Here is a 22,745-nt window from a genome sequence, read left to right as displayed (position 1 = left end):
TGGAATAGGAAAGACTTAACACAATGATCCGACTCCATCCTAAATACGTGATATCGATGTAATTTAAAACATATACACATAAATCAAAAATAAAAGGTTGGGGGAAAAAAAAAGCAAATTTGTTTGGGGACCCAAAAGAAATCTCACGTGACCCATCTGTGGGTACCGACCCCGACTTTGGGAAGCAATTTAATTGTCCCATTTTTTTTATGTCAATTTAAAATTGCAACACATGACTATTGGAAACCCTTAATATCGTATAATGAGTTATTTCTGTATGTTTGTTTTATTAAGAGATTAATTTTTCATCATAAATATGTTTATATTGTTATATTTATCATTCCATATTAAAACAAACACTTTTATTTTGAGATTATGTGAAGTATCATCATAAATATTATTATTTAGATGTCCTCTTCTCAAAAGGTTTGACTTTTTTTTCACCTGACCAGCCCCCTACTCCCGTGTCATTAGAGTTTGAGACCCCTGCCCATAGTATAGTATAGTATAGTATAGTATAATATAGTATAATATAGTAGTGAAAGCTGCAGTGTGTATAATTTCAATATAAACAAGTGTCCGTTACTGTGTGAACTCATTAAATGAGTGAAACAAAGAAGTGACGCTTCATATCCCCGTCCGGCCTCGCACTGCACTACAACTTGGGCTGAACAAGAGGGAGTTTACAGTGAGATAATGGTGAAGAAGGCTACATTAACAGATGCTCCATCCACGTTCAATACATAAACTTTGCTCTTTGTTGTGAATAAACAGAGAATAAAACGTTTTGTTTTCTTCAGTTAGACACATATCGTGATGTATCGCTGTCACAATATCATTGTATGATATTCTTGGTATCGTGGACCATGATGTTTCACATATCGTGTCATATCATGACATAATCGTGTGATTCCCACCCCTGCAAATAACAGAATTTACTTTCACATTCAGTATTCATGGCTTCTGAAAAGATAACACAACCTATTTTCATGCAGTCGAGTTAAAAAAAAGGTCATATATTAAACAGAGATGCAGTGATATGTTATGTGTTCACGGTCTGTGTTGCTTTCTCTCCGTCACAAATTCAGCTGTGGTGAACGGAGATTGAGACACGTTTACCCACAGGTCTTGTAATGATCCGAATTGACTTCTGTTTGCCCAATTGTACTGCGGAGCTTATTTTAGTTAAATGCCTCTTTGGATGCAGATCAAGAGAGAGAAGGAGCGGGCGGCTCGGTTTGCCAAATAAACACGTTTACTGACGAGGCTGGTAATGATCTCATTACACTGAGCCAATACACCTGTGTACGAGGGGGATCCGGAGAGGGGCGGCGGGCCAGGGAGGACAAACAAAGCGTGAAATCACTAAATCACACTCATTATTGGGGGATATCAGTAGGGCCAAGATCCTAATGTACCATGAAGCGCATTCACTGCTTAATGGACATTTTACACATTTTTTTTTTTATACATTTTTACACATTATACTCACACAGTAAAGCAAATTTTCAACAATAGCTGAGCCATTTACTGTATTTCTGTCACGTTATGAATCTAAGGGTTGAACAAGCGCACAAATAAAGGATTCAATTTAACTGGGCTAAACTGTCTCACATTCATCTTACACTATTTGAAAATGAATGAATAGATACATGTATCTGGACAAAGTAAAAAAAAAAGGAGTGGGAAACGTTTGAATAAAGGCAAGAATAATCAATAACATGAAGAAATAATGAGCATTTAACCAGATTATTACTCTATTGTTCGTCTTTACTTTAAACTTCAGTGTTAAACGTACATTTTGAAGGTTTTCCCTTCAGTTGTCATGGTCTTATGAACTAAATCTGGGAACAAGTAGTAAACAGATTAAAAACAGATTAAAAACAGATTACAAAGAGTGAGACAATCTACACATCCCTTCTATCATACACCCGTTCAATTTGTATGTGAATATCTGTTTGAACCTATTTAATGATGTATGTATTTTCAGTTTAAATCAACTGACTCCTGTGAGTGTAATACACTGATATTTGCTGTTACTTTACACTCTGTTCCTCTCAATTCATACTATTTTTTCCCCTCATTTGAAACCATTTTTGGATACTATCAGGTACTATTTAGTTTTTAGCTTTGAACTTAAATTGTGCAATTTGAAATGGACCAGATGTGTAGTGTGTTACTATTAAATATTAACAAATAACCTTTCTCAAACCTGCTGATTAAGCCTATCACGCTCTCTGTGTCTGTCAGTGTAGCAGTGTTTTGTTTTTCATGCCTGCGGTGACGCTCCGCGCTGCACGTGGGTTTTTACGTCACGACTGACTGAGGGAAGGTGGTTTTTCTCTCATGTGACACAAATCACATGGATTCAGATATCGTCAGATCAGATCACATATGTTGTGTTCCCATCATGGTACGTACCATTTTACTCCGGTACCCCAAGGTAAGGGTGCTGAAAAGTGGAATGGTTGGGGGTTACTTTGGTACTTTTCCTAATAGGAACACAAACAAGTAGGTATGGTACTGTACCAAACCAAAGTGCCCCACTGCAGCGTCACTCTCACTCACTGCAGAAGATCACTTCCATGTCTTCATTACTTCCAACAGCTTGTTTTTGAGCTTTGGTTCTTTACGTGTCTGCCCTGCTTGCTCCTCCTCCTCCTCTTCGTCTTATATTTACGTTTTTACCATGTTAACGTCAGTGGCTGAAAAGACGGCGGTAGACCAGAACAGCGTAACACATTAGCTTGGCCCTCCTGTGTGTTGTACAACAGCTCGTGGCGTCTACTGATTCACCAGAGCAATAGAAAGCTCCCTGTGACCCCTCGTCATGTTCCAGCATCAGTGTACATTGCTGGAACAGATTCTCTCGGTTGTACACCTGACCAGGAACTAATTTCACTGCGGCCCTCTCTGCCGGCAAACACGGGTGAGAGGGCGGGGTGTCTCTGTTACAGCGACGCCACTCTCGTTATTTCACAATTAATGTCAAGCCCTTGTTATTTTTCATTGGAAATACACGGCTCCGGTGCTGCTGCTGCTGTTGTTGCTGCCATATTCTAATTTGTTCTCCATTATGGAAAACACCAGCGTTGATTAATTCCACTTTCATGGTTTGTAGACACAACAAGTGAGAGTGAGGTGTTGTTGTTTACCAGCAGTCTTCTGCAGTGTATAAAGCCTGAAGAAAAAAAACAGAAAAGAAGCTTTTAAAGTGACATGTTTGGGGTTGTCTGTTCAGATAATCTAAATAAACTCTGTAACCTTCATCCTTAGCACTTCACATTTTTCCATTTTTATTTTTCTAACTAACACAGACTGTGTGTATGATGATATTATGACATTAGCCTGCTGCTCCACCTGCAGATTTAAAAGCACACATTTACCCCGAGAGTCGTGTCACGTTGTTTTTATTTTCATTTCCATTCCCTCTGAGTGAAATAATCTCTGCTCACAGTCCCCTCCATTACACCTAATAAGGTGTCATATAATTTAATTCCATGCTTCACTTGTCAGAAAGGGCTTCCAATCCTACTCCAATTTTGAGTTTTAATAGATATTAGTCCCTAACACTCTCCTCACAATTAGGCCTCCCAGTTTTGCTGTTAATGAAAATCAGATTAAGACATATAATCTAATTACAGTTCATATTAATCCACCCTCTGATACACTCTGCCTCTCAGAACCTCTTTGCCACAATCACTTATTGTTGCCGTCAGTTTGTCAATCAGGACTCCTCGCTGTGGAGGTGGGCGTGAAAGATTGTGCGAGCGCTCCGTGCCGTTGAACTTTTCCACCACACTTTGAAGGATAGTAAATGTCAAAGGAAATAAAAATACGGTGAAGGGAAAAAAAAGTTAATCTCATAAATTAATTCAACCTACGGGTGGAAATGACCCATTTAGACTTGTAATTTAGAAATGAACTTCTCTCCGTCTATCTTGGGTTTTTGTCAGTTTTATCGTGACTACATGATGTGGATAGAGCCATGAAGTAGTCTCACGCTGATAAATCCTCCGCGTATCTGCGGACCTCGTTTCATGGGAGAAGACGCCCCTTATCGGAGGCTCTTTGATGTTTGAAGAGATCACACCGAGGTTCAGGCTGAATGTCACGTCTGCTCGATTGTTCACGTGACGGGCGCACAATAACGAGTCATGTTATTCATCATCGTTTACCAGTTTGAAAGGAGATGCATCTCGAGAGCTCACGATCACATCCAAAAACGTTCTCCTTTAAGACGAGAACAGAACCACAATAATTCCCTCAGTTTCATCACTTCAGAGAGAAATTAATAACTCCCTCTCCTATACCATTGGGTAACTCTATGAAATAAATTATATGGAAAATTGATAGGGATTTTTTTTTTTTACTTTCACCCCCACCACCCCATTAGATTCAGCCCCTGAGAATCAAAGTTATCTTCAGAAATAAAAAACTAATCTTTGAAACATTTCTCTCATATTCATCTGTCTCTCTCTCTGTCTCAGGCTTTGAGACAGCCAGGTCTTTTGCTCTACACGGCGCCCATGTGATCCTGGCGTGTCGAAACCTGTCCCGGGCCAGTAAGGCTGTTAGCCTCATCCAGCAGGAGTGGGTGAGTGACGAGCGCGCCTTCAAGAACACACAACAACAATGTTTTTGAAGACGATCAAAAGTAGAAAATCATCCAATGAATTGGTTTTTAGTCGACGGTGAGACCTTTGTCGTGCTGCCATGATCCTGGCACAGCAAACATGTTTTAATCCATGACTGGTGCAGTAGCTGCATTTACGACATTCTTAATAGGCTTAAACAAAAAAGGGAAACACAATACATTTGTGATCCTTAGGGTGTCGCACAGTGGCAGGACTTCATTATATTAATACAATTAATCATTTCAAATCACAATCACAAAATTTCCATGTATGAGATTATCTAAACTCAAGGTCCTGTGATTTTATTACTGTTATTATTTACGCTACACCGTCAGAGATTGTTTTATGTTTTATACCATTTAAAAAAATATGTAATTCATACATGTTGGAAGCAGTTTGAATTTTGTAAGCTTCAATGAGTTATGTGGTAACATTTCATCATGTTTTAAATCTATTAACGCAGTGAATATTGAATTTAAACTTGACTTGACAAATTTAAATTTAAATCATTTGCGGTTAGATATTTTCCACAAATCAGTATCCTCAAAGTATTACGTAGTATAATTATGAAATACTTTATTTTATGTGTTCTCCTGATATGTCCGTTCTGTATATCCATATCTATTTGTTACACACCTTTGTTTCCTACATTTGAGTTTATAGTTCTACATTAACTTCCTTGTTGTCATTATGAGATACATTCCTCTATTATCCGTACACTTATTAATTGACTGAGGTTGAGAGTTCATGTTCTCAAAATCTGCATATTTACTTCTTGGGGAAAAAGGTGAAGAAACTTTCTTTGTTTCTGTTTTAGCGTCATTGGGAAAAGAAAGAGGGGGAGTAAAAGAGAGAGTTAAAGTGAGGGAGGAAAATGGAGAGAGAGAGAGAGCGAGTGAGAGAGGGCATCTGATAATTACCTGAGATTATTGCTCTAATATCGCTGCGCTTGTGACGTGTCCCCAGATTTACGAGTGTGGGAAAATAAACAAGTGAAATGTGGGTGCTGGAGCAGAAAGAATAAGCCATTAGCACTGGGTTGATTACAGAGAGCAGGACTTGAAGAGGAAGGAGAGTGAGTGCTCAGTGCAGATATGGACAGAGAGACAGAGAGAGAGAGAGAGAGAGAGAGAGGCTGAGAGGGTGGAAAAGAGGGAGAGGGAGACAAACGCCTTTGAGCGAGAGTAGATCTGCAGTGTTTCAACTCACCCAAGTCTCTAATTGAAGTACGCCCCTGGGGCTGTCAGTGCTGCTCCGCAGTGTGAAATCCAGTGTACAGATCTATTAATGTAACTGCTTTGTCTAAACGAGTGAGGAAAAGCTCTGACCCAAGTACCAGAGTTTGTAGTCAAATTGATTTTCTAAGCTTCACACCGGCCACAGCATTGTCCACCGCCGTTGTTAAATGTTTCGTTAATTAACAAGTGATCGCTGTTTGGAATTCTTTCAGAGGATTAAATGATCGGTGACCTCTCCGGCATAAATGATAATTCTCCCCTATTTGTGGTGTACACGGGCATGTGGTGGGGCAGAATGTCAGCAAATTTAATAGAGGCCGAGTTAATAGAGTTCTGTATCGTTCAAATGGAGCACAAGTAGTGAATTTGCATTCCCTAAGCTCACGCCATATTTCCTTTTCAAGGAATCCCCCCCTGTTATAGGCTAATGAATAAAAGTCACAATATCAGAATAAATCTTTGCTGCAAATTCTCCCCTCTGGCGACATTATTAATAGATTCAGGAGAAGAATAGAGAGGAGGATTAATCTTTAAGATGATGGATGGGCTCTGCTCGCCTTCCCATGCTCCTACGTTAAGGTCATTTTGATAAGAGGGTATATTTTGGGGTCCTCTGTACAAAAGGTCATCATATCTACTTCCAGGTCTCTCTCAGAGTTCCGCTCCAGCTGCCAGGAGTGGAACTGCTGTCCCGATTGCACACGACCTCTGACCTGTAACTACCTGCTTACGATTACTCTGAACTCTCTATTTCTCGGACTCTGCGCGTGTCTGTGGCTGTGTGGGCTACAGCGCTGCCGTTCACAGGAGAGAGTGATGGCTCATCCGCAGTGTGGGGCGGAGTGGTTCAGCGCAGCACCGTGCTCTGACAGTGGGTATAATGGGGAGGTCGCAGATGGATAATGGGCAGGTCAGAACGGCCACTGGCTGTTGGGAAGAGCAAGGTCAGGGTTTATCCTTCCCAGGAAAGCATACTGTGGTCTGCCAGGAACGGCCACAGAACAAACACAACCATTCACTGGACACGGAATTCCTGGAAGAAATCTCCCCTGCACGGTTACTACGACGAGTATGAGAATATGTTTGACATGGCCAAGAAATTTATCACATGAAGACAGTTTCACATCAGTGGATATGACCCATCGTTGTGATAAAATGTCACATAGAATTTTAACATTTAGAATTCTTCATAGACAGAAAACAACAAACATTTTTACTAATATTAGACAAAGCATTTAATAGCACTTATATGTTGTCCCTGAAAGTGTCTTTGTATAGTGCATAAATATTTATATTGAAATTGAAGAAAAGTATAAGGATATGTACTGTATTGTTGTTTCATTATTGTCCAGTCCTTGTTTTAGGGTTGCAAAGCAGGCATTTTCCTTAACTAATAGTTTAATTAGTTAATTAGAAATAGTTGGTTATCACTAACAATAAAGAAAGAAAGTCTTACCTTTTTTTTGTTTTTGGATTTTAAGCTTATTTTTAGCAACATATTACTCATGTGACATTCATGTAGCAAAACACTAACATGTAACGCTTGTATGACAACAAGGCTCTTTCTTGAAAAAGCCCATCATTAAAGGTCTACTATGCAACATTCAGGAGGGTTTATTGGCAGAAAGTGAATATTCTCCAAATAAGTATGTTTGTATAAGTGTAGAATTGCTCTAAAGATAAAAAATTGCCTGACTTTCGTGGTCTTAGAATAGGTTTTATGGTGCTTTTCCTCTACATGGTCCTGGCGCGACTCTGACGAGGTTCCAAGTGAGCTGAGCTGATATTACGCATGACGTCAACACCGGCCACTGATCGGTCAGAGTGCCGTCACTGGACGAGTCATGAGCAAGACGTCTGAAACAAGAATCTAACCGAACAATGTCGATCTGTAGATCAATTAAAAAGACTTTTGTGAATCTCCAACATTTAGCATGGAAATGTTTATAATCTCAATATTTCTCAGTAACAGCACTGCTGAAAGCCGCGATCGCGATCGAGTCTGTTTCGGTCACGGAGGAACAAATATTTTTAACAAACTTTTACTGATTCACTTACACTGAAAACAACTGCTTTACAAGTCACTAGTTTGCGACTAGTGTCGCGTATAAAACAAAGTCACAGCACTTTCATGCAGCTGAGCTGTGATGACTCCGCCCACGTTGAGGAGTTACTATATTGTAATAGAAAACCAAGCGAACCGTGTAGAGTCGAGCCGTCAGATGTTGATGCTGTGATACTCCGATATTATGCTAGTGTTTTTGGTGTATGTTGGTATGAGTCTTAATTACACAGCATGTGAGGACCAGAGAAATCACACACAGACGTGTCAGTTACTTAATTAATCCTTAATAAGTCAAGTTGTTAACAGCAATTAATTGATTAATGTCTCATCTGTCATTCCTAGTTTGCTTCTATATTTAGCTAATGTAGCTGTTCATTCATTCTTGCCATTATGGAGTTTGTTTGGCCCAGTGGAGCTTGTAGAAACAGTGTGTTTGCTGAACTTTTTTGTAATGAAATGAGTTTATTGCTATGTTTTCGCCATTCTGTGTTGATGATGGGGCTTTTGCTGCGTGTGTGCTGTAGGTCTAATCTGAGCAGAATGTGCTGTTTTCCTCTGCCTCTACTCGAGCTGTGAGGTGAAACTCCCTCCAGCAGGCTCATTAGGGGAGTTTAGAGTGGCAGAGAGGGGATAAACATTTACCTTATGATTGTGTTTTACAATAAGCCTGATGCTGGTTGCTTTTATAGGGTTCAAAGGCGGCTGTTTTTACAGGCTGCGATGAAGCCACAGTAAAAACCAGTGGGGGATTAAGCAGCAGATGGGTGCTGGGAGAGATGGAGGGAGAGCAGAAGGAGGTGGGAAGATGAATAAAGATAAAATGCAGAGAGTGAAGTGTGATACACATATGCTCCAAAAACACACACAGGCGGATAGATGTGGTGAAACTTTGAATAATGTACTTTGTAATTTTCCAGATTATGTGCTGTATAATAGCGTGGAGTCCTTCAGGGAGCACTGCAGTTGTTGACCTTTGCCCTCAGGGTTAACTGCACGTCATGATCCCACCAGCACCCCCTCACACCTACCTCTCCTCTATTCTGCTCACAGTACACGCGGGTTAAGTTGCTGGTTAACAACCAAAGAGCTGCCTGCGTACCAGAGATTTATTTTTCCTGATTGCCTTTAAAAATTCTGCTTATCTTTGACTCCAACGTCTCCCTCAGAGAGCTGTGTAGACTCCCAGGAGATGAAGCCCACTGCTTGGTGTGGGCCATACAAGGCCCTTGGCCCCCAAATAGAGTAGAATAGAATACACGCATGCACTCACACACACACACGTGCCATGGTCTTATTTTAAAATTTCTTTCGTTTTTTTTAATATCCAAAATGCTTATTTCCCCTACTGCCCCTCTCTACAACACATGCTAATGAGATGCTTTGTAAAGGCGTTAATTAGTGAGCTAGTCACTGATTGCTGCGCTTGTTTTTGTTGTGTGTGTTTGTGTGTGTGTGTGTGTGCCGCTGAGGAGAGTTCTGTCAGGGTCTGCTCTGGAACCAATTAGGCTAAAGCTCAGTGTCCGCTGAGGCTGCTGGGAGAAAAAAAAAAAAGCCTGCTGCTTGCAATGTCAAACAGTAGCTTTAACACGGGCCAGAGAGACGGAGTGAGACAGACAGGCCGGCCGAGAGACGATAAACAGTGGTCACTCAAAATGGCAGACAGACAGTTCCTCTGCTAGGTACGAAAATCAGACAAAGAACACACTCATCCCCTCTGCCTCACAATCCGAAAAGACTAAATCAACTGATTAATCACAGTATTTGCTGTGATTAATCACAATGAATTGCAACTTTTAATCTCAATACTGAAGCTTGTAATAACAGATTTAATGTCGTTTAAAAGCGTATTGAAGTTCAAAACACGGATCCTTCCCTGTGAACTACAGATGAACTTGTCTGCACTATAACGTGCTTTAACAGAAAAACAAATCCAGGCTAAACTAAAGCGACATCAAGGCCAATTAAAAGTATGTAGAAGAAAATGATTATCTCCTCCTGCACTCATATTATCATGGAGCTGCTCCTCCGTTTTACTCACAGTTAGTGCGTATGACTGCAGTTTCCAGTCTTTGTCAGCGGAGTGTGCTGTGACACCCAAGTAATTGACTCAATTACTCACAGACGTCCAGTGTTCTCCTTTAAAGGTGATGACCTGTGCTCTCTCAAGCGTCCTCATCTTCTTCATACAATGTGTCTATTCATGACACAATAGTGTCCTCTCGAGGTCAGAGTTTAAGATGTTTCTCCTGATGCTGTTTGAGTGATTGCTCTCAGTCCACCGTCCTCTAAAACGCTCCTCTTGTGACAGTCTTAGCGCTCGGTTACACAGTCGTATTTAGCGCCTTGCATTTTGTTAGTCTCCCACGAGTGATGCACTCCTGTAACTCAGACTGGGTCTGTCCGACAACTTTTTAAGTGAGATTTTATACCCTGAAGTCTGTGGTAGGGTGAGCGTGGAGGTGAAGAGTGGCTTCTTCTTCTTTTGGTGACATTTGTGGTCAAAGAACAACGTCGCCGCTTCAAAAATGGGCAGTGAGATTTACCAGACAATGGACCAAACCAACAAAGAAACAAAAAAGAAACACAAGTTACAAAGACTAGATATAGTAAGGATGATCACTATTTATACTTTTTTAAATAAACCAAATAGTGACAAAGAACGGATATTTAAAGGTAACCGATTCCATTTAGTTGGATTTTAAAACAAACACTTTTTTTATTAACCATGTGTATGTTAGTCAAAGGACAATTAAATGTAAAGCTTTTAAACAAGCAACAGGCAAAGAAGTGACTCAAAATGCAGAGCGGTGTCAACTAGAAATATTCAAATAAAAACAGTTATTGTCCCGTCTGCCCCTGCACTCCTTGTGTATACACATACATACACGCTCCCTCAGTCAAGTCTGATAGCGGCATACTAATAATGCTGCACCGTTTCTATTCACTAAGACCAAACAGAATCAGAATAAAAGTGCAGAAAATGTCATTAAAGTAACTGCAGTTTTACATTGTTAGCGCACTGATATATATTTATATATATACTGTATATAGTGTATGTATACACTGACTTTTGTCTGCTTATAGCCTTTGATTTACGTCACATGCATCCCAGTCTTCATACGTACAGTATGGTACAGCCGTGCAAGGTCACAAGTTGTGGTTGTGTTCCACATTTCCTCTAGAAAAACAATATCTTCCATGACCATTTTCATGACGACGCGTTCGTACATTCAGACTTTGTCTTTGTTAGTCACACTTACTCGACGTCTAACCTGAGTCAAGCTTGTTTTGAGAGGAAAGGTGGTGTGTGTGTGTGTGTGTGTGCGTGTGTGTGTATGTTGATGCATTTGTCTATTTGCCTCGTGCGTAACCTCCTGTGTCACTCTGACAGGCCTCGTGGCCCTTCTGGTCACCATGCCATGCCGTGTTCGTCCTGCTAAGACCAACAGGAAGTGACACATGTGAAATGCTGACCTGGTGGTTGTAGTCTCCTCCAGGGCCTCAGGATGCTGCTCTTTTAGTCACTCTTCCCCTCTCTTCCCTCGCTTCCTGGCATTTTCTCATATTTTCTTTAATCTTTCCCAAAAAACGGTGAAAGATTTGTGTCCCCCTCCACTCACCCGGTGATTCTGTAACACTTTTCACCCCCCTCGACTTCGTCTTTCTCCCTTAATGAGTCAGGAAATGGCAGCCTATTTCTCAGGATAGTGAGCGGGTCTGGATCACTCCTCACTGTTGCCAAGTCATAATTTTTAGGACTTATATCTTGCAGGACTTGACCTTTTTAGCTTGTGATTTCACAACCACATTAGATGTTACAACACCATGTGAATGCACACGAGCTAATTTCCTTCCTTCTTTTGCCTAAAAAACAAGGCAGCAGCTTAGGGCTGCAATTAATGATTATTTTCATAATGGAAAAATGTCTTTTATTTTCTCGATTAATCGAGTACTTGTTAAACCTTGAAATGATGATGTTCTCAAATGTCTTGTTTTGTCTACAAACCAAAAGTATAATATAGTATTAATATAATGATTTCTTTGTCATACGGACCAAAAGAGACCAGAAAATATTAACATTTAAGGAAAATCAGAGATTGTTTTAACTGTTTGACAAAACATTTACAGCGATTAATTAAGAGTAAGATAAGATAAGATAATTTAAGATAAGATAGTCCTTTATTTGTCTCGCAGTGGGGAAATTTACATAAATAATGAGCTAATAATCTCATTATTATCCTCAAGTAATAACGAGGATTCTGAGAGCTCAGGCATCCATGAAATATTATTACATATATTTCTGAATGGGGAAAATGCGATACGGACTACATTTTTGAGACTAAGTGGAAAAAGGACAGAAATATCTGAAAATCTGTTCCAAAAATGTAAAGAAGTGGAAAAATGAGAGGGATTTTTTTATGGAAAAGAGGGAAAGTGGTGTACTTGAGCATTTACAGGAAACAAGAGAACTAAACTTGGCTCAGAAACAAAAGGTTAAGAATAAAAACAAGATTAAACTTTAAGATTTAATCTAATGATGATTTATGATTTATTAAGAAACTTTAGTTTCCTTATACCGTATTGCATGTTTCTCATGCCGTATCAGAATTGGGCTTGTAACCAGGGGTTGCTGGTTTAAACACTAGGACGGTTAATCCCATCGCTCCCCGGGCACAGATAAGTGCTGTCCACTAAGTGCAGCCCGCATCGGGCTAGTGTGTGTAAAAAAGATGGTTTAAATGCAGAGGTCAAAGTCACTACCACTGATTACTTTGTGTGCAAAAAGAACTAATTCTAAATTTCTTATATTTGTTTCTTTCCATTTTTTTATCCATTGATTTCAGTTTTAGTGACCTGTTTTATTGCTGTTATTCTTAATTTAACCAGTGGACCTTTAAGCAGCTCGTTTCCAGGTTGTCCCTGAATACACTGACATTCTGCCCCTGCACCTCGTCCAGTCCTCTCTCCTCCAATCTCGGGTCCATCCACTGCATCATTGAGGGAAATGAGGCTGTTCCTTATTTTCAGGATGAGACACTGTGCAAATCGGCCTGTTTCCTCATCTATTAGCATCACACGTCCCACTCTCCAGGGAGGCCCTCTCATATCTCTCTTTATTTACTTATTTATATGTTTGCTTGCCGCACGTGTTCTGTCTGTAAACTGGGAATAAAAAGGTCCCACGTCCCCAACTAGTACGTGCTACATCAGCTTTGCCACTGGAGAGCGTGGCGGAGGATGGATGGAATGAAGGTGGAATTGCTATATGTAAATTTGATGAGGAAAAACCCCTTTCCCTCTCAAATTTGTCCGGCTCTGATTCCTCCGACAAGCAAGTGCACAAAGCTCTGGAACTACAAGAGGATTTACTGTAATATACCATTGAGGATTTCTTTACATTACACAGGTGACAGTGACAATGCAGCTTGTGGGAATACTAAAGGAGGCTTTGTGGAGTGGAGACTGTTAGACTGTAAGAGTCCAATACCTTGAGGTTTTACAGTAGTAAGCAGTTTTGTGTGTGTGTGTGTGTGTGTGTCTTTATAATACATGTCACAAGTACAGTTTATATGCACGCGAGCATGCCCGTGCATGGTCACTGCACACGCACACACCGGTCCACATGGTGTGTATTTAAATGCTTGATTATGCATTTTGCATAGCTGTGGGACATGCATCACTCTTCCCAGACTGCTAATAAAGTGACCAGGGAGATGGGGGGAACCTAAATGAATCCTAAAGTGCCAGGCTTGCATTCCTCACTCCCTCACTCTCCCTCACTGCTCTCCTTAGTTATTCCAGGCCGTCATGAAAAGCTGCGACTCTCCTCCTCCTCCTCCTCCTCCTCCTTATGTCTGTCTGCTACAGCCAGGTGCTCCGTCTCCTGAAGAGGTGTGGCCTGCTCTGCTCCTAATTGCCTGGACCACAGTGAACTATGGGCAAGCGCTCTTTGTGAAGGAACACTGTGGAGGAATAATTTTGAATAAATCACATAGTTAGCCGGGTGGTCTTTTCTGCTAAATAAGCAGTTCGGGAGCCGTCTCACACGAAGGTGTGAGCATTAGAATGACGGGTCAGTCGCCACAGGTCATGTTGGGGGAGTATTTAAATGATTTAAATGATGTCAGTGCCACTGAAGGGGACAGGTTGTGGAAGGATGTGTAAGGCAGCACCTCTTTGTTGTTTGAACCTGACAGAGTCTCATCCTTCACTCCTTCACTCTCCTCCTCTGAAGGAGGTCTCATAGCCCTGGGAAGAGGGGCTTCTTATATGATGAGAGAGGTGAGAGGTTGCTTGGATCTCCTTCACTCTTCCTCTCATTTTTCCCTCCCTGCCAGCAGAGAATGTTTTTTATTGAAGTCTGAGAAGTGCTGACCACAGAGAGACAAAGTCCAGCACACACTGTAATGTTTTAAATCAGGAGATGAGCCAATTGTAATAAGCTGCAGCCAAATAGACTCGGGCTTCGTCGACGTCTGCCAAACAAGCAAACATAGTAATGTTGAATGCAGGAACCATCTGGCAAATGGCTATAACATTTATCTAGTATTACCCCGAGCTCTTTGAACATCTTTAGCACAGTTTGAAATTAGCACAAGCTCTCAGATCCGATGATAAAGTTCATAGGAGATGCAAAAGGCTAATTAGATGTAATTCTGTGTTTGATGTCTCCATGAGATTGAAATTGTCTGATGCTGTCTCTCGTCATCTTTCATAACTCTTGTTCAGGCATGAGATGGCAACTTAATGAGTTCCCGTGTGTGTGTGTTTCATGTTTGGCGCCCTTCATATCTACAGTACGTCTCATTGTGTTTCACTTAATGGAGATGAGATAAAAGGGAGAATGGCAGGACTGTATATGTATAGTATGGAGCCTGTTGTCAGCTGGTGTTTGTGGTAAAGGACACACAACTGTCACCAGTGTGTGTGTCTACAAGTCAACTGCTGCACATGTGTAATGCCTCTTTCATGCATCGGCTTTATCCTCCACATGAGGGTCGCGGGGTCACTGGAGTTGACATAGAAAGACGGGGTCCATCGGTCCATCGCAGGACAAGCACACGGAGACGAACAACCGCTCACTCTTACATTCACACCTATGGTCGATTTAGAGTGTCCAAAACCCACACACACACTCCATAGAGAAAGGCTGTGCTGGAGCTGAAGCTGATGTTTTTGGACTGTGGGAGGAAACTGGAGAACCCGGAGAACCCCCCCCCCCCCACACACTCACACACACACACACACACACACACGGGGAGAACATTCAAACTCCCGTTGTCCTCTTTTCCATACAAAACCCTCTCATCTGCCCTCTTTCCACTCTTTTTTGATTTCCAATCATTTCCGTCCCAATGATCTTTTTCCACCTGGTCTCAAAATTTTACTTTATTGGAATTGAGAACCCAGAGAAAACCCCCACACACGGGGGAATTGGATTCAAACTGGTGACCCTCTTGCTGTGAGGAAACAGTGTTATCCACTAACCCACTGTTTGGCTGTCAATCTTTGAAGTGATCTGAATTATGAAAGAAAACATATTGAGAGCTGTCCCGAGTTGTAAAAACAAACATTCATGGCTCTTTGAATTCGAATGAGCATTGAATGATGAATGTGCGTTATAGCGTTGCTGTGAAAATGATGCAGAAATGTGCGCGGACGCAAAATAAAAGAAGACAAAGAAGGAATTAGTGTGTTCACCCGAGTCTTGCTTTCCCACCACTGCCGATCGCAGCCAGTGCCGATAAAAACCCGCGTGCATTTCCGAGTCATTTGACCCCGCGTGCTTACAGCTTTTTTTTTTGAGCAGGGAATAGAGTTTATGTCATATGTCAATGAAACACCACTCAAGTATAACAGCTCTCTCTAATGAAATGTTCTCCAATTTCCAATATCTTTTCTGTTAATTGTATATTTTCAGTGTTTTTTGCAGTATTTTGGTGTCGAATTGCAGCTGAAGCTGCAAATAATCTTTTTTGACTTTTGCCTCGACTCAGCTTTTGCTGATATGGCTGTGTCACTTGAGTCTTGTCTTGTGTTTATAGGATATCCTCTGCAGTCAGGTTTCATGGAAATGATATCAGTGAACCGCTCCAGGCATCCAAACAATCCTGCCTCAGGCACAGCTATCATTATTTTTCTGGGAAGTTGTGAGCCTGTACGTGCATGTGTGTGTTTGTGTGTGTGTGTGTATTTAAGTATGTATATATGTGTGTGTTTGTATGTGTTTTGACACAGAGTTAACACTGTTTTACAGCTTAATCAGTCTGTGTAACTGAATGCATATTTATCAGAGTGAAAATTCATGTTCAAAGAATCAGACCTCAGCCCATACATCATTATCAAACACACACACACACACACAGATCCACATTTCATTAGAGAGGCAGATTCAGGCAGCAGTAGATTAAAAACAACGTGTGTTTTTACAGGTCCATAAATCAAGCATGGTACGAGGGGGATTCATTTAGAGAACACCAGAGTTGTGGCATAGTTGCCCTCACGTGACTAATGCTTAACTGAGATACTTTGATACACTGCCTTTTTATTAGTTTCATTCTCTCCTCCCCATATCAATGATTATCTCTCGGCTCACATTTGACTTTCAGAGTAGGCTGGATGTTGTTTTCATTTTGTTTAATATTTAGATGATAAACCGATGACTAAAGGCCTTTGCACATCAACGGTCAACTGAATAAATGCAAAAGACATTTGCAAAATATTTGGACATGAATTTTGATGCACCCTCACAAATGATCCAGAAAAAGTTTTCACATTAAATCAACAATAACTCATCAATAAATATGCTTTTGGTTGGTCAGAAATGAAACTGGATAAAATCGACGCAATATTGCTCGGTGAAATTCCCGGTTTGTTTTTCATCGCCTTAGAATCAGCCTTTCATGTTCACGTCAGTCGAGCACTGAGCTTTCTGAAGGCTGCCATGTTTGTACGGGAGCCCACAGAGCCCAAACTAATCACAGCGTGTGTTTTTTTGCGTTTTGGACCAAAAGCTTACGATGCAAATAAATGAAGAACAACATCCATTTGGTATGTTACTGTCTGTTTAGGTCTGTGACATGCTTGCAAAAGTGATTAGGCCTACACAACTGTATAGCAGCATATTGTAGCTGTGGTACAGTGTATAGGATTGGTCATGTGTCTACAGAATTCTGCCAGGCAACAGTCAAAATAACAGGAATCACAACAGCATGATTTTGACAGGTTTGGTTGATCAGAAATTAGAAAATTGAGGGATACTGCAGGTCTGGAATAATCATAATAAGTCTGCTCTGGTTGTTTCCATATTTTCCAAAATATGGGCTGTATTCAGCCAAGTTCTGCGATACATGGCTAGATCTCAGTAGATGTCATACACAATGACTACAGACATAAGATATTGGAAATTGTCATTGTGTCTGTTCATTTTTGCAGAAGCATCTCCTGCCACCATGGAGTTACCTGGTGGTTGTTGTTTTCTTCTACTTTGGTTCCTCTGTCAGTTGATCAGGGTTAGGTTTGCCGCACACTGTCTAATCACTATGCTAATGGATAAAAATGAAAGTGCGTCATAGTGTTGTGCAGCAAACGACACGACTGAAGATGAAACGGATGAAACCCATCTACATTGCAGCTATTTGACGTGGGAGTGAATGCTTATTGTTTATTGCTTATTGGTATTATTTCCACTGGTTAAAAACCAGTATAAATTCAGCTTTAAATGGATTTTTTTGCCCAATGGGAATGGTCTGTGATGATGGAGATAAAGCTTTTTGTGTTTGCTTGGTAAAGCCATGTCCACATTCTTTATTCTGTTTATCCGTATGGCAGCACTGCCTGGTAGAAGCCGAGCAGGGCTGTTAATCTGTTATTGCTATTTGGGCTGCTTGTACTTTTACCAGTTTATTAATGGTGTGTGAAGCACTCCTATAAAATGTTTTGTTGATCAGTGATGTTGGGATAATAAATGCAGCACATCACACATGCACACACACACACACACTCCCTTGTCGTTTGTCATACAGCTGCTGTCTGGATGTCCTTCCTTCAAAGGTTTACCAGTGTGCTCATGTGTTTGTCTGTTTTGTGATCCTCAGTTTCCGCCGTCTCTCTGTGTGCCAGCTCTGGTCTCAGGCTAGAGAGCAGGTGTAATTTCCACCAGCACTAAAACCCCAACAAGTGGCACCAGGGGAGAGAGGAACATATTACAGGTTCAAACGGCTCTGCTCTCATGGACTACAGAGAGTTACAGGCTCTCCTGACCTGTGGCCAGGCACAGTGCCTGTGTGTATGTGTGTGTGTACGTCGAGGGAGGCTCAAAGGTGTCAGAGCTGCCTTACTGTGTTTCTTTCATAGTGTAAAGCCTTTATTATGGTCTGGACCTGTTTTTTGGAGCCGCAGGGCAACATTATTGCATGTGTTCCAGTTGAAAAACGAGCGTGTGTGTGTGTGTGTGTGTGTGTAGCTGTGCATTTACAGTACGACTTTTAGATAACCAGGTATATATAGACGCGGGTTAGAAGGTGAACAGGTTGGGTAAATATATCAAATACTCTGTAATAAAACCTGCTGTAAACCAGTGAACACAGGTTGACCTTTATCCTCCAACTCTCTCAGTCACAGCTCTATATGTAGACCACTGGGGCTCAGCTGATTAATTCTGTCAGGCCTGGATGCCTTCAAAAGAAAGTGATGTCTCACACTTTGATTAGCTTTTTGTTTGAGCAGTGCTGTCACAGTGGATCGGATTATTATTTGTTTTTTCTGTTGTTGGAAAGTTGACTTTTAATCTCTATCATAGTAAATGGAACTGGCTCCCCTAAACAGCTGCGTAGCTTAGCAACTGTATATAGACAATCCTGTCATTTGCTTTGGTGTGGTGAGTTAGCTCGTTCTTATTCCGAGCGAGTCATATACTGCCACGCTGTCACTGTCCCACAGCATCTCCTAACAGATGCACGAGGTATCACTCCGTGTCTGAAAGAGACGTTCAGATTAGAGTGTGAGCCTAACCCAGATATTTATCCTAACCCTAAACTCAACCTTCGCCCCTTCTCTGCTCTGAGTGTCTAAATGCACCATCAGTAGGTTTATATTGGAGTCGATTGAAAGCTTTGTGTGTCTCTTTTCAGATGTGTAAGGACACCTACCACCCTAAGAATTTTACAATTATATAAATTCTGAAAAAATGTTTTTAATAAAACTGCTGTAAAAAAAAAGCATCAGTATCAGCCAGGAATTGGTATCAAAGTCCAGATGGATTACACATGAATAAATGGCACACAACTGCCATTTATTGAGTTTCCACACTGGTTCCTCATGAAGAATCACAGTTTTATTATTTATTTTTTTCAAGGTGGCCACACGGTTGGTGTAGTGGTTAGCACTCTTGCCTTTGCAGCAAGACGACCTGCGTTTGCAACCCGGTCGGAACAAGGGCCTTTCTGCATGGAGTTTATTCTCCCTGTGTGTGTGTGTGTGTTTTCTCCGGGTTCTCCAGTTTCCTCCCACAGTCCAAACACCTGCAGATTTGGGGATTAGGTATATTGGACACTGTGAGATGTGAGAGTGAATAGTTGTTTGTCTCTATATGTGGCCCTGTGATGGATCCTGCCTATCGCCCTGTGTCAGCTGAGATTGGCACAGCATCCCCTGCGACCCTCATGTGGAGGATAAAGCGGTAGAAGATGGAAGGATATTTTTTCAAATTAGCAAGGCAGCTATTATAGCGAGTATAAAATGTATAGTCTGCAGTAAAAATGTAGATTTCAAATGTTCTGCTTTGACTGAAGTTGCGAGTTGAGAGGTGATGTACTTTACTTCCTCTCCATAGACTCTCTTTATAAAGTGGCACAGGTCGCTCCTTCAATACAACAGATGGGAGCTTCCACTGCTTTTCTGTGCCCCTAACAACGTTTATGTTCTAAGTGTCAGTGGACGTGGAAGGGCAAGAGACAGTTGAAGGAGCCTTACTGTGAGAAGGAGGAAAAGTAGAAAGGAAAAAACTCAATGAAATGCAGGAAACTTGGTTAAGTCTCTAAAAACAATTGATTGAGAGGAGAACACTTGCAGGAAAAGCTAGGAGTGAACGAGGTTTGACCAGCTGTACATCAAACATCTGCTGTTTCCAGCTTCTGGGAGTGTCATTCCTACAGACAACTCAAACACACACATTTGTATTTTGGGGTCACCAAATACATTTGCTGAAGTTTTTCTTGCATTTTACTTAAGAATTACACATGCATACAATTATATTTTGATTCATTTGCTTAACTGTCTGGTTTATCTATTCAAAATAATGTTAGGTGTTATGATCTGTAGCAGCAGCAGCAGGTTACTGAAATGGCAATAAAAATAGAACTGTACACTGTAAGAACTGTTGTATTTTGCACAATGGAAATGATTTATTTTTCCAAAACACGATATCAAACAACTCAACAAACACTGTTCCTTGTATTTTAACAGTAAAACTCACCAGCTGCCACTGGTGTCGTGATAAATTAGGCCAAATAAAACCCACACACATGGCAGTAAATGATGAGCTTATGTCTGTGCAAGTGTATGTGCAGACTCCATTGAGGCTGCCTCATTAAGTTTTGGTAACTAAATCCCCCACAGGTTTGAATGAATCACCAGGATGACCCACCTGGGTCACAGTAAAGGACTAGATGCGTGGAGAAGAGTTAAAATCACGAGAGAAGAAGGGAGGAGTGAGGATAGTGGTCGAAGGAAAAGGAAGTGAAGGAAGGAGTGTGGTGAGGCGGCGGGGGCGGCGTGGCGTGGCAAGGATGATCATCCATTACATCCCACAGCGGCCCAGGGGTCGGTTTCAGCAAGACTGATTCAGAGTGATCAGGTTTGGACTCCATCTCCCATAAATCCTGGCACGTGACGCTGATGGATGTGGACCATAAAGCCTCCCACCCTGACATGTGGAGAGCAACATGGAGAACCATGGGAAAAAGTGAGTGCTCCAGGTTAATGTCAACGAGGCCTGGGAGCGGAGAGGGGATGATGGAGAGAAGGAAAGATGGGGGACGGTGAGAGATCAGAGGTGTGGAGAAGGGGATTGAGAGGAGTGAGTGAGCTGAGAGCAGAATGTGAAACAGCAGAGAGTTTGTCGGAAACGCAGTAACAGGATTTACTGTGACATTGCAATAATTCAGCTGTCGCCACACTGGTTTAAACTCATGATGCTTGGAGAGCAGTGAATGTCTTTCCTGACACTCATTGTGAAATGAATGGCTTTACATTCAGCGATGATGCAACGTAGCTGTGGAACAGTTTGTTTTGATACAGTATGTATGTTTTTGTGTTTCCATGAGGAATGATACCAAATAATCAGCCCCAACGGTTCTATTTTTGGCACCCTTCCCTTAAGGTACCAGAGTAAGATGGTAGAGTACGGTCAGCTGATTGGGGCGACAGAAAAACATCACTCCAACCAGTGTTTCTTCAATGCCTACAGTCTATTTCATACAAAGCTTGACGTCTTGTTGAGACAAACTGAACAGGGTGAAAAAAAAGAGCCGCGCGATGTCTGTCGTGTTTGTCTTCTGTGCCGAGTTCGATGTTATATAAGTTGTTTTTTTGTTTGCCCAACATCTTTTCTCCTCTGTCATGTCTGGACATTGGGAAACTGAAATGCTTCCATTTAAGATGCGAGAGTATCCACAATTTTAAACTCTCTCTCCTACATAGACGCTCTCCTCTCCCTTACCACTGACACTGGAGAGGATGATGGGTAGTCACGGGGCGATGGTCTCAGTTCTCACTTCTCTCCGCTCTGCTCCACTGCGATTTGAAACAAGTGTTTCCGAACACCTTCACATCCCTACTTTATCACTCTGTCTTCTAACGGCATTTGTGTGCCTTTGTAGTGTAATTAATTATCTGTTCCTTTTTCATTTATTTTTGTTTAATGCATGACCAAGAGGAATATATCTCATTAAAAAAGCCCTGTGATCATAATAGGGCCAAATACAGGAACTGCAGACCTGGCTAGACAGGAAATGGAGACATGTACAGTGTTCTTCCTCATTAACGGAGCCCCATTTGGGCCATAAAGTACCATCCCAACGCGCTGAAGGAAAATGCCCTGATTAGAGGGGTGGAGGGGCATCGCTGCCCTAATGAAGGCTTCCCCCACAGTCATTTATGATATTGGTATGGGTGGTATGGTGACTGGGCCTGTGGGATGAGCTGACTTACAGAGAAATGGACGTGGGATAGCCGATGCAGTATATTTGTATGGACGGGAGATGAGTGGGCCCCGGGAATGCATATCCACAACTCATTTGCAGGAGTCAGTTTTACTAGGTTGCGGCTAATGGAGATGAGCTTGTGTTAAGAGCCAGGGGAGACGCTAATTTTACATAAAACCAAAAGAGGTCTGAGAGTTGTGTGTGTGTGTGTGTGGTCAGGCTGTGCTTACTTCATCCCGCAGACTTATCCAGTGGATTTTAGCCTTAGTGGCCATTTGACTTGTGTTGTCTGACACTGATGGATTGGACAATCGGCAGTTAATAATATTAATAACATCGTCAATAACATTCCATGATGATCTATTTTGTCCAGCAAGAGAAGGACAGACTTGTTGATGATGATGAACTGTTGCCCAACCTAAGTCAAAGATGATGTCAGTGTAGCTTTATTTTGGTCAAAGAAACCAACAGAAAGTGCAGAATATTTTTTGCAAACAGCCGTTTTTTATGTCACAGCTCAACAATGTTGTAAAAATCCTACTGTACCTACTGTTCCCTATTGCTCAGTGTTTGGAGCTTTTATAGTGGGACCATAATGAAT

At 41.4% G+C, this 22,745-nt stretch overlaps 1 protein-coding gene across 1 annotated transcript in view; it reads left to right on the top strand.

Annotated features, from left to right (window-relative positions):
* Nucleotides 1–22,745, top strand: part of wwox (WW domain containing oxidoreductase) — a 174,125-nt gene that overhangs the window by 12,281 nt on the left and 139,099 nt on the right. The window contains exon 5 of the mRNA XM_058645288.1: nt 4,491–4,597. Coding sequence (XP_058501271.1) covers nt 4,491–4,597 — 107 coding nt within the window. The remainder of the gene's footprint in view (nt 1–4,490; nt 4,598–22,745) is intronic.

This window comes from Solea solea, chromosome 12 (genome assembly GCF_958295425.1).
Source record: "Solea solea chromosome 12, fSolSol10.1, whole genome shotgun sequence".
NCBI lineage: Eukaryota > Metazoa > Chordata > Actinopteri > Pleuronectiformes > Soleidae > Solea > Solea solea.
The sequence above is the reverse complement of the archived record's forward strand: the minus strand, read 5'-3'. Positions and strand labels throughout refer to the sequence as shown.